Source organism: Aspergillus brasiliensis, assembly GCF_001889945.1.
Source record: "Aspergillus brasiliensis CBS 101740 unplaced genomic scaffold ASPBRscaffold_1, whole genome shotgun sequence".
NCBI lineage: Eukaryota > Fungi > Ascomycota > Eurotiomycetes > Eurotiales > Aspergillaceae > Aspergillus > Aspergillus brasiliensis.
In genome coordinates this window covers 942,846-954,689 of record NW_027137442.1, presented here as the reverse complement: position 1 = coordinate 954,689, position 11,844 = coordinate 942,846, and the positions used below count along the sequence as shown (strand labels likewise).

General features: G+C 50.1%; 4 protein-coding genes across 4 annotated transcripts; 2 read left to right on the top strand and 2 right to left on the bottom strand.

The window, feature by feature from the left end:
• Window positions 1-417: 417 nt before the first annotated feature.
• On the top strand, window positions 418-1,853 carry ASPBRDRAFT_50067 (uncharacterized protein; the record flags this gene model as incomplete). The annotated part of the gene is made up of 6 exons (XM_067626475.1): window positions 418-582; window positions 646-685; window positions 741-808; window positions 858-1,231; window positions 1,303-1,367; window positions 1,444-1,853. 6 exons carry the CDS (start codon window positions 418-420, stop codon window positions 1,851-1,853), a joined length of 1,122 nt encoding a protein of 373 aa, XP_067484348.1.
• Window positions 1,854-2,432: 579 nt separating this feature from the next.
• On the bottom strand, window positions 2,433-4,933 carry ASPBRDRAFT_36293 (glycoside hydrolase family 76 protein). Its single transcript, XM_067623477.1, has 4 exons — window positions 4,540-4,933; window positions 4,093-4,337; window positions 3,559-4,008; window positions 2,433-3,488 (listed from the first exon to the last, which is right to left on the bottom strand). The coding sequence occupies exons 1-4, from the start codon at window positions 4,637-4,639 to the stop codon at window positions 2,913-2,915; spliced, it is 1,371 nt and encodes a 456-aa protein (XP_067484347.1). The 5' UTR covers window positions 4,640-4,933; the 3' UTR covers window positions 2,433-2,912.
• Window positions 4,934-7,226: 2,293 nt separating this feature from the next.
• ASPBRDRAFT_165710 (putative alcohol dehydrogenase) lies at window positions 7,227-8,946 on the bottom strand. The gene is made up of 5 exons (XM_067619565.1): window positions 8,544-8,946; window positions 8,361-8,488; window positions 8,148-8,307; window positions 7,624-8,092; window positions 7,227-7,571 (listed from the first exon to the last, which is right to left on the bottom strand). Exons 1-5 carry the CDS (start codon window positions 8,747-8,749, stop codon window positions 7,368-7,370), a joined length of 1,167 nt encoding a protein of 388 aa, XP_067484346.1. The 5' UTR covers window positions 8,750-8,946; the 3' UTR covers window positions 7,227-7,367.
• Window positions 8,947-9,276: 330 nt separating this feature from the next.
• On the top strand, window positions 9,277-11,522 carry ASPBRDRAFT_113195 (transketolase family protein; the record flags this gene model as incomplete). Its single annotated transcript, XM_067616724.1, has 3 exons — window positions 9,277-9,428; window positions 9,481-10,588; window positions 10,650-11,522. The coding sequence occupies 3 exons, from the start codon at window positions 9,277-9,279 to the stop codon at window positions 11,520-11,522; spliced, it is 2,133 nt and encodes a 710-aa protein (XP_067484345.1).
• Window positions 11,523-11,844: the final 322 nt, after the last annotated feature.

Genomic DNA, 11,844 nt, shown 5'->3' with positions numbered 1-11,844 from the left:
CCACTCGAAGAGCAGGGATGTCATCCTGGCCGAGTGCTAGATGATTCAGTTATCCATCAAGACTAAGTTCACCTTATGAGATGGTTTGATGCGGTCATTTGGCTCAGCTGCCTCAACTATTGCAATCTCATCGAATCTCCACCCCCTATGAAAATACCATCCCGTCTCTGGAAAATGAAATTACGCGCCCAATCCTGCTGCATTCGATCCAGGGCCCAGACCATGGACTTTGCCATTAGTTCATTGGTAGGATTCCATTTCCAGCTGGTGCCGACGACCCCTGTAGCAGATGGGGGAACTTAGCAAATGTGCAGCTTAAGATCTAAGGTGCTATAAACCGACCGCGGCCTACAGTAACCTCACAAGCAGCAAAAATCCTGCGCACGTGGTGTGTTTCAGAGTATGTAGACCACCAGCATGAGCTCGCAAGATACTGCCTCGAGGGTGCCTGTGGTGATAGCCGGATACACCGTTCCTATCATCTGCATGGTGCTATGCACAGGTCTACGGCTTGTTGTGAAAGTCCGTGGTCCATCGGAGGACCGCTTTCATGCAGATGACTACCTAATTACTTTAGCCACGGTTTATCTGCCTCCCTATCAACTGGTTCCTGCGCATACTGACGATCTTTGTTGTCTTGGGTAGATACTGGAGGTAGCGTACAGTATTATCATGCTGGCCGTCGGTATGAGTCAAATGCCCTCGTGTGTCGTTGGCCAGCATCCAGCTAATATACTTAGGCATTCGTCATGGGTTTGGTAAACATGCTTCAACACTTGCGACTAGCGACCTCGAGGCATTTCTGAAGGTACAATGCATTCATTGATCACCTCTCGATTTAACTGACACATCTATAGGGTGACTATATTGCTAGCCATCTCTATAATGTCGGCCTCGCAAGCGTCAAACTCGGAATCCTCGCCTTATACTACCGCATATTCGCTATACTATGGTTTCGCAGGACAGTGATCGGGTGTATCACATTTATCTGCCTATGGATTGCGACCATTGAGATCTTTATGGGCCTGCTCTGTCGACCATTGGAGGCTTTCTGGGACGCTAGTGTCAAAGGCCATTGCTTCGACTCCAGCGCTCTGTCATACTACGTCAACACCTCCAACATGATCACTGACCTTGTCATATTCGCTCTCCCGATAGGGGTGATTGTGCGACTCCGTACGACACGGAGCAATAAAATTGCCCTCTGTATCGTCTTTTCCATTGGCTTCATGTAGGCCATATCCTCCCTTCAAACACTCTTTGTCACTATTAGCCAAGCAATAATACTTACATAAACCACAGAACGTGCGGCATTAGCGCTGCCCGTCTAGCCTTCGTCTTTGCCCAAAGCTCGTCCGACATCACCTGTGCGTCATCGCTCTTATACTTCCAACCCAGCAAGCATTACCACGTGTAAACCCACTAATCTGAAAGAAAACATAGGGGACGGTGTCTACCTGGGCGTCCTATCTGGTTTTGAATCGCTAGGGGGAATTCTCTGCGCCAACCTGCCCATCATCTACCGCCTATTCAGACAAGCCGCTCAGAAAGTCACCAGTCGAACAGGCGGCAGCTCCTCCATCCCTCATCTGCAATATGGCCGCGATTCCAAGCATTATACCTCACGGTCTCGCCCTCGCCGACACCGTCTTAGCGAAACGCTTAATGAACAATGGATCCAATTACAGAACGGCAACTCGTCAAATGATAGCCATCTTCCTGAGGGACCGAATTTCGCCGTGCAGAAAGTGGTGGACATGGAGACGGGGATGGAAGTAGTACGGTTGAGTAAGGTGCCGAATGCTATTACGGTACAAAGGGAGTTTCATCAGACGGTCGAGGATCGTCAGTGATAGTTGTCTTTGTTGCTGATAGGAGGGTAGTCATTCATTGCGTCCCTTTCGGGGACTTTCATTTCCTTATGTTGGGCTAGATAAAATAGATAGGCTTGAGAGTCGCACGTATACCTACAGGGATCTCCTAGAATATTGTCAGAATAGCTCATAAACTATAGTATGCAGCAAACCCTCCCCGCTATCATCCCGAAGCACCTCACAGAAAGCTAAGAGGCCTTGATGGAAAAATCCAGAAACGCCCCGAGTAATAAATACAATCATTATAGATCGAAAACCTCCAGGTACTACAGTAGTATTAAATTATTCATACAGATATTTATATATAAGTACTTATGAATTCCCATACTACACGAACGATCCTTCTTAGCTGTAACACTTCAGCGATAAGATAGCTCATGGAACATCATAGATTAGAATGTAATTAGATTAGCCATCTCAGGTGAAAAGTAACTCAAAACGTCAAGACTATCAGTGAGTTACATAGATATCTCAGATATTAGTGGTACTGTAATGAAGCAAGAAATGAACTAGAGTACATACGCATACTGTCAAGCTCTACTTTTTTTTCAGTTCAATTCTGGCTTGTTTTTAGGTCTCCTTTTTCTGATTATATAGTTGAGTAGTAAGTAATCACAATTGTTAGGATTCATGCTATAGAAATAGGTGTATAGCCATACACAACTTATGTCCGTGCCACTCAGTACTTACTAGTAGCGAACGAATCCTTTGATATCAGAGACATCCTTATCTTCAGCAATGATCAATGTTTATGTTCCCACAGAATAAGTCACACGAATGAAAATATCAAGTACAGGGCAAAACCTGACGCATACCCAGGCCAACCGGTCCAACCCAACTTTATCTAGATTATATACATGCATGAGAGAGAAGGCATTCACAAAATGTAGTAGACCTATAGACACATTGCGCCTTTCCGAAATCGCCCAATAAAAAAGAATACAGCAAGGACAAAGGGGGGGAAATCGCCCAGCCATAATAACCGAATCACTATAGACAGACAAAATCACAATGTTTTGTAAGGGCTGGTGGTTTATATCAACCGCCAATGACCATCCAAGCGATCATACCTCCCCACATGCCAACAAAGGCAATGGTCAGAATGGAGGCACCCGCCTTGTCGCCCGTGGTGATGGTCGATTCGGTATTGCTGTCCCCGGTGTTGTCGCCTGTGCCTGCGTTCGGATCACTAGAACTGTTGCCTCCGGTGCTGGAGGTTACCGGGGCGGTTTGCTTCGTGTTGACCAATGCGGACGCGAGAACGTTGGTGACGGCGATTTCCTCCTCCATGCCGTTCCATCCATCCCATTTCTTCGGATACCAGCGCACACCACAGGTGTTGTTGCCCATTCCATTGCAGGAGGCTGCGGCAGCTTCGGCGGACCCCTGCAGCTTGGGCAGAATGGTATCATAGGTCGATGGCATAACTAGAGCCACCAGTCCAAGCCATCCGGTGACGAGACCCTTGAATAGAATTTCGTTGTCGTTGCACGCTTCGGCCGGTTCGCAGAGAACTTCGGACATGATGTTTCCACCGTATTCCGACGGGAAGAAGGTGTTGAGCGTCACGTTCAGAAGACCCTCCGCAGCGTTCTTCCACTTCGCTTTGCCGGTCTGCGAATGACATTGAATCAGCGGATGCTCCCTCCACATCCTCGGGGGGAGGAGGGCAAGTTTTACTTACATAGTTGTACATGTAGGCGGCTCCGGTCAAGAAGGTGCCGTAGTTGTAGGACCACTGGTTGTTTCCTTGGGTCTTACAGCTATTGTCGACGTCGGTGGAGTCGGCCACGTTCCAAGTCTGGTTGTTGAGCAACGGAGTCGAGGCGCACCAGTCGAAGATCTTCTCGGCCCAGTCGGCGTATGTGTCGTTGGCAGTGTAGCGGGCCAGGCGGGCGGCGAGTTGGAACAAACCTCCGTTGGAGATGGAGTTCTTCATGGCGTAACCGGCCTCGTAAGGATAGATCTGCCAGCGCAAACCGCCGCCACAGGTCGAATCGTCCCATCGGTCGACCTGAGTGTTGTAAACGCCCTGGGCCAAAGCGAGCCACGAATATCCGGAGGAGCTGTCGGCGAACTGGATCTCGGCGGCAGTCATGGCGGCAAGACCCCAGAACATTTGATCGTCGTTACCCTAGTGGACAGCGACACGAGTTAGACCACTGTCCAAGTTCCCGGGGGGCGGGAGAGAAAGGGAAGTTGTCATCTTGTCGCTTACCAGGTAACTACTGTAATTGGCGGGCATGTAATCGCAGTCACCCGCCTGCCATTGCATACCCTGACGGACCTCATCGTTGTAGGTGCTGTCTCCGGTGTAATACCAGTAGAGGAGCAAACTTGTGAAAAGCGCACTGCCCTCCCACCACTTGGTGGGGAAGGCACCGGGAATCTGACCAGTTTCGTTTCCGTGATACCAGGTCATGGACCCGTAGGCGGTCTTACTGGCGGCATCTTTGATAGAACCTATATGGATGATGATAATATTGGTCAGTAATCAATTCATGGCATTGAGGTATGTCATCGGAATGGAAGACACGGAGCTTGGATGTAGTGCCGCAACTGCGCCCAAGTATGTAGGAGAGGGAAAGGGTAATTGAATAAAGGAAGGCCCCATGAAAGCAGAGGATATACTGGGGAAGCAATAGAAGTGGGGAAGAGAGCATACTGGTACTGCTGATATCGATATCGATGGCGTGGGCGAGCTGGGAGAAGAGCGCAGTGTTTAGGAATAACCCCCCATACAGGCAATCTCGAACGAGACGCATGGCGGGGAAAAAGGGGGAGGTAACGAAGGAAAACGAATGTCGAAGCGAGGGACTCGGTCAAGGAAGAGACTGACCAGCAGGAACGGAGAGTAAAACGAGAGTGAAGGAGGAGGAGAAATGGGGGATGGAGACCGTGGCAGTCAGTCAGTCAGTCAGTCAAGAATGGGGATGATGGCATTGCAGCAGCAGCAGAAAGCAAGAGAGAGATGGGACTGGACTGGACTGAATTCAAGCTGCGTTAAACGCCGGGCCAGGCCTATTTTTAATCGGCTGGAACCTGGAACGAAAAGGCGCGGGAAGAGGGAAAAAGGGCAGAAAAGCCCAAAAAGGCCAACCATCGGCACCGGTGGAGTTGGTCCCCGTCCACGTCAGCGCCTCGTGCAATCAGCTTCCTTGCCCTCGCGTTTCTGCTCGTCCCCCCAGGATGCATGGTGTGACAGGGTCAGCAGGGTCAGAAAGGGTCAAAAAGGAGCTAAAAAGAGGGCGATGCAATTATTCCCACAACCCGAGTTTGGTCCCTGGGAAGACAGTTGCAGTGGAAGTCAACTACTTTCTATCATTGTGAGCCTGAGGCCACAATACGAATACGGCATCCCGATCTTCCCTTTTCTTTTTTTGGTGTTCTTTTTCTTTTGCCCCTGGAAAAATTAAGACCAAACAACAATCCGAACAAAGGCTGAGTTCTGGCCGGGCGGGTACCATGGATGATCCCCTTCCTGCTTCCCTTCTTTCCCCCGTAAATGGCTGACTGCCACAGCCAAGTCGGTCCCTCGCAACTTTTGCGCCCCGGTCGCAAGGATGGGGTGTGTGCTTTGCTGCTATCCTAAGCTTTTCTGCCCAGCACCGCTAATCCTCACCAAGCAATGCCTGGCATTCCCGCACTTTGAACTGTCATTGCAGCCTGCACATCTTGGCGGAAGCCATTCAGCCGATCGGGGGACAGTCAGCACCCCCCGCCCCCTGGCGGATACATCACGAGTAGCCCTCGGAATGCCATTGGAAGGTTGCCTCTGCTCGGACGCGCCATCACCAGCGTCTTTGATCAGGATCGTCAACCAGCTTTGGGGTCGATGTTTGCGATCGCTGCATAGACACTATCTGTCTAGTTTCTATTATCCAGGGCGTTCTTCCATCGCTCCCTCTCCCAACTGCCAACAGATTTGCCTACAATCCCGGGCCTGGTTGGCCACTCTACTGACAATCTGACCTTTCTGCTATTACCCTCTGCAGGATAGCATTGAGCCGCTATAGAATCATTGTATGCCGTACGTAATTAACTAGTTACGGAGTACCTGCGTGTGTCAGCCTCGACTCCGATCCCGGTCCGTCATGTGATGAGACTGTTTGTCTGGTTTGTTAATCTTCTTTACTATCGACCAGGGGTACGTAGTTACTTCGTTGCTCTTGAAGATGGCATCTAGCCAAACTGCACACTACAGTAAATGTCGCCTTTGTTCTTTTCGTCCCTTTTCTCTCTTTTGTTGGTATTTATTGATATTAGCAGTGATATTCAAATCACAAATATACAAAGTGGATAGGCGGACGGAAAGAGTAATGAGACATTGTCTTACTTCCCTCATAAATAAGCCGTCAACTTCTCCACCTGTTAGTATATTCCATAAGCACAAATTCCTTCTTACCAGCGGGTCATAAAATTACCAACACTTACCAGTCATTGCTCAGTTGTCTCAATACTGTAAAGGCAATGTTCATCTAATTGATCTTGCATTGGTCCAATCATTATCCTAGTCTATCAAGTCCATCCTTCATGAATTCCGTCCATATATACTTTATGGACTACCTAGTACTAGTACTAACTAAAAAAAATTGGGCATTTATTCAAATTAGCTGGTAATTTAATTGTTAATGCGATATAAGATACTGCCAGGGCAGTATTGCCTCGACGAAAATATATACTAGTCACTCATCCTCAACATGATCATTAGTTGCACCAACGACACGACTAGTAATAGTAGTCTGATGGAAGTCCAAACCCAATACCCCACGGCACGGAGTACTAGTACTAAGAATACTAGTAAATCATGATAATAGATGTTACTAGTAGTAGACATTTCCACGGATCCTAAACACCATCAATCACAGCTTCAACAAAAGCATGAGTCTACAATGGAAGCCTCGTGACAGCCGAATGCTAATAGCCAATCCCACATCAACCTACAAAAGTCATCAGAGATGGTAGCAGCAATACACGCTTCTTACGTGGCTACAGCTGGCCCAAACAAGCTATACTATTTCATCGACACGCGATTCGACACAGAGATTGCAAGGCATGTGAAGGAGTAGATCGAGAAGGCCACTGTGTCGAATAATATGAAGGGGTGCATTGCTATAGATGAGGTTTCGGAGATGACGGAAGTGAAGAGTTCTGTGATTTATGTGACGGGGCAAGACGACATTTATGTTGATCATGTATATGGTGGGGTGCTGTGTGCGATGTGGTTTAATAGGCTGAACGGAGATTAAGTTGCCTGAGTTTGAGCTTGTTGGCAAGTGGATGGTGGGCTATGGTTTGGTGGGTATTTATAAGGAAGAGGAAGTAAAAGAGGAGTGATGAAGATGGTGTAGTCGATGTTGATTTTGTCCCATTTCAAAGAGCTTACTTGTCGATTCATAGTCGGCTCATGACTGAAACGTTAACTACTGGAAGAGATATCTCATTTGATCTTCTCTATCTGTCTTCGCTCCTGCCATATATTCTGCAAAGCATCTACAGTGTTGCTTCAACTTCATCCACAATGGTCACCTTGATGCTCCCGTTTCTGGGATCAGCACACAGATTCAAGGCATCCACAGCCTTCTCTAGAGGGAAAACGTGCGACACCAACTTCTTCAGGTCCAGTATACCCCCACTGAGACACGCAATTGCAGGCGGCCATGTATCCCGGTACCGGTTGATGAACCGCAAATCAATCTGTCTTGGTTAGTGAATCTTCTTTTCATGCTTGACAGGGTAAAAGGCCCACCTCTGCCAGAGAAATATGCATAAATGGCAAGTTATTCATTACCGCCTTTCCCACGCCGATTACCACCACCGTACCACCTCGACGAGCGGTAAATGCTGCGGTACACACACTGTTCTCAACACCAGTACACTCTAATACAGTTTCTGGAGCATTGTACTCGTTCGGACCAAAAAGTTTTCGGATCTCCTTAGCGTTGCCTTCCGCGTCTAGAGCTGGATTGACCTGGTACGTGTGGCACCACGGCGCAAACTCCTTGGCAAAGGCAAGTCGCTTTGGCTCAATATCTGTGATGACAATGGGATGGGCGCCTGATGCTCGAGCCGCTGCGAGAGCGATCAATCCAATAGGCCCGGCACCGCAAACGACAACAGCACGACCTAAATGAAGACGGGCGACCTGAATTCCGCGCATGACAACCGAAAGTGGCTCGAGGAGGGCTCCCTCAAGATAGGAGATATTGTCCGGAAGCCTGTAAAGACCATTCAGCATTCTCAGCTCATATTCCAACGGGAAAGAAAACGCACTTGTGTAGCCATTTGGCCGGATGGACCTTGTAACGTTGAATGGTACCCGCATAAGGATATACACCCGCAAACTGGACGTCCTCGCAAAGGTTGTAACGACCGTCATCACAGAGGAAGCACTGTTCGCACGGAACCCCAGGCTCGACAGCGACTCGGTCACCTGTGTCTTCCGATAAGATATTGATTGCAGACATGGTGCCCAGCGTTACATACCAGGCTGCAGATGTGTCACTCCATCTCCACACTTGAGCACCACCCCCGCTGCTTCATGGCCAATTATGCAATCTCCTTCGAAGACCAGCTCCCCAATGCGACCGGTTTTCCAGAAATGGATGTCGGATCTGATTGTGTTAGCGAGTAGAATACTTGTGTGTGAAAGCCAATGCTCATGCATACCCACAGACGCCAGTGGCTTTTATTTGAAGGAGGACCTCACCTCGCCGTGGCGCATACACCGGGGCGGGGACGAATTTGAGGTTGTGGTCTGCCGTGATCTGGAGAGAGGGATTGGGAAAAGGAGGAGACAATGTTACCTGTTCCGTCGGCGATGCCTTAGAAGTAGACGTCGGAGCCGGGCTCGATACAAGGACAGAAGGGGCCATGATGCTGGATAGTGTATGATTTTGAACGTTGAAGAGGAAGAGAAGACGCCTGGGGTGCGTCTGGGTTTAAGCTGGAAGCATCTTCGGTGTCCCCAGGTTAGCTGGGAGTGACACAATTGCTGAATTCGAGCAATAGGATCCAGCGGAGATAAGCTATTCTTGCCTGGACATCATGGAGATGGCAACTGGAGCCACGGATGACCCGGCGTGGATCCTGTCCAAGTCGTACCTTCCCCGCATGGAATTCCTGGGGTCGGGTCCAGTACTTACCCTTTTCGGTATTCCACACCCGCCTTCCCCGTTTGGTGGTCGGCGCCTCCAGTTACCCAATACGGAAATGGGCTTAATGCTGCCGGATGAGGTTATTCGATCTAGTTCTTCGTGTTCATTCCCCCATCATTCTGCAGAACTGGGCTTGTTCTGTTCCCACCTTTTTATTTGCTCTGGGCAACCAGCTCGTTATAAATTTGACCCATGTCCCCTCTTGCCCCGCGCCATGTATCGCCCTCAGAATCATTCCTGCAACTATGGCTGTTGGTCCTGTCCCGCAAAGCAACGGCGCATCGGCTTTGTCGCTGGTGCGCCAGCTGTCCAAAGACCATGACCATGTCTTGAAATCATTTCGCCTCCTAATTTCTGACCTGTGTCAGCAGTTCGGCGGAGGTCACCCGGGGTATGAGTCCACCGAATATGTGCCTAGCAGAGCAGAGGGTATTAATTGACGTGACCAGCGGAGCCATTGGCATGGCGGCCATAGGAGTTGCCCTCTGGCGATATGTTATGCGATACGCACCGCATACTCCCGACTACTTCAACCGCGATCGCTTTATCCTCTCCAACGGCCATACCTGCCTCTTCCAGTACGCCTTTTTGCATCTCACCGGCTACAAAGCCATGACTTTCGAGCAGCTCAAGTCCTATCACTCTGACCGCGTCGACGCATTATGCCCGGGCCACCCGGAAATCGAACATGAGGGCATCGAAGTCACTACAGGCCCCCTAGGTCAGGGCATCGCCAATGCTGTGGGTCTTGCCATGGCCACGAAGAATCTGGCGGCCAACTTCAACCGTCCGGGGTATGAGGTCGTGTCAAACCACACCTGGTGTATGATAGGAGATGCATGTCTGCAGGAAGGTGTCGGACTCGAGGCAATTTCCTTCGCGGGCCATCTCAAACTCAACAATCTGACCGTCATCTACGACAACAACCAAATCACCTGCGATGGCTCAGTTGATCTGACCAACACAGAGGATATTAACGCTAAGATGCGTGCCTGCGGCTGGGATGTTATTGATGTCGAAGATGGTTGCTACGATGTCGAGGGGCTTGTCCAAGCCTTGGAAAAGGCTCGTGCCGCCCAAGAGAAGCCTACTTTCATTAACGTCCGTACCGTCATCGGTCTCGGCAGTAAGGTGGAAGGCATGGCTGCTGCCCATGGTGCCGCATTTGGTGCTCCAGACGTAGCAGACATGAAGAAGAAGTATGGCTTCAGTCCCGATGAGCACTTTGTCATCAGTGATACAGTCCGAGAGTTCTTTCAGGACCTGCCTGCTCGAGGAGACGTTCTTGTCCAGCAGTGGAACTCATTAGTGAAGCAATATAGCGCAGAATATCCTGAACTTGGAGCAGAGTTCCAGAGACGCATGCGCGGAGAGCTGCCTTCGAACTGGAAGGACCTTATACCTTCCAGCTTCCCTGACAAGCCAACGGCTACGAGAGCCTCGTCTGGCCTAGTCTTCAACCCTCTGGCCAAAGATATTCAATCCTTCATGGTCGGAACTGCTGATCTGAGTCCATCTGTGAACATGATCTGGCCGGGCAAGGTTGATTTCCAGCATGTAAGTTCACTGATGCCGTCTCTCTTAGTTCATATAGTGGGACTATACTTACCATATGCAGCCCGATCTACGCACGACTTGCAACATTAACGGCAACTACTCTGGCCGATATATCCACTTTGGAGTACGTGAGCACGCCATGTGTGCCATCTCGAACGGGCTGGCAGCGTTTGCGCCAAACACATTCGTGCCCATCACCTCATCCTTTTTCATGTTTTATCTTTATGCTGCCCCTGCCGTACGCATGGGAGCTCTTCAACACCTTCAGGTTATCCACGCTGCCACTCACGACTCTATTGGCATGGGAGAAGATGGTCCGACACATCAGCCGATAGAGCTGGCGGCGCTCTACCGTGCTATGCCGAATCTGCTGTATATACGACCAGGAGACAGTGAGGAGACGGCAGGAGCATGGATTGCGGCCCTAGAGGCTAAGAAGACGTCCAGCATCATCTCCACCTCCCGTCACGCTCTGCCCCAATTGAAGCAAACACGCCGGGAGGGAGTGGCACAAGGCGCGTACGTGCTGGTAGAGGCTGAAACTGCCGCAGTGACGCTCATTGGCGTCGGCGCAGAGCTCTCATTTGCACTTGATGTAGCCCAGCAGCTGAAGGAGACCAAAGGAATTGCGGCACGCGTCATCAGTTTCCCGTGCCAACGACTGTTTGAGCAACAACCCCTCGAATACAAGCGCACGGTCCTGCGACGCCATCAAGGTATCCCGGCTGTGGTGATCGAGCCATATGCGCCGAACGGCTGGGAGCGGTATGCCGATGCAGGCATCAATATCCGCCGATTCGGCCACAGTTTGCCGGGCAAAGCTGCATACAAGTTCTTCGGCTACGAGACCGGAGTGATGGCGGCCAAGGTGGGCGATTACCTGGACCGGCTAGAGAAGGGAGAGTGGCAGCGAGGCGAATTTGTGGATCTGTAGGCTAGTGATCCTTTCGGAAATCTTGACCATTAAATGAATAAACATAGACTTTAGACACCTTAGCGATGAAAGAGTCCAACCCAGTAGGAATTGTAAGATGTCCGGAGAAGAAGTGTGGGGATTGACTGGGGACGAGATCCACCGGGCACCGAGACGCGTCGGGCTCGTATTGCCAATCGGGGAATCGTAAGCGCCATCTCTCGCTGCCCGAGTCTCTCCACTTCCCCTCACCTCGTCCCAACCCAACCTTCCTCTACAATACTATCTATAGATACTGATATTACTAGCCTTGAAAACCTCGGATCTTATCTCCCTGAACTCT

Excerpts from the sequence above, each read along its gene's own strand:
- ASPBRDRAFT_36293 (XM_067623477.1), bottom strand. The coding sequence starts at position 4,639 with ATGCGTCTCGTTCGAGATTGCCTGTATGGGGGGTTATTCCTAAACACT. Across the intron at positions 4,009-4,092 it reads CCAATTACAGTAGTTACCTG|GGTAACGACGATCAAATGTT; the intron begins GTAAGCGACAAG and ends GCTGTCCACTAG. Across the intron at positions 3,489-3,558 it reads CCGCCTACATGTACAACTAT|ACCGGCAAAGCGAAGTGGAA; the intron begins GTAAGTAAAACT and ends TGTCATTCGCAG.
- ASPBRDRAFT_165710 (XM_067619565.1), bottom strand. The coding sequence starts at position 8,749 with ATGGCCCCTTCTGTCCTTGTATCGAGCCCGGCTCCGACGTCTACTTCT. Across the intron at positions 8,093-8,147 it reads CCGGCCAAATGGCTACACAA|GCTTCCGGACAATATCTCCT; the intron begins GTGCGTTTTCTT and ends TGGTCTTTACAG. Across the intron at positions 7,572-7,623 it reads TGCATATTTCTCTGGCAGAG|ATTGATTTGCGGTTCATCAA; the intron begins GTGGGCCTTTTA and ends TAACCAAGACAG.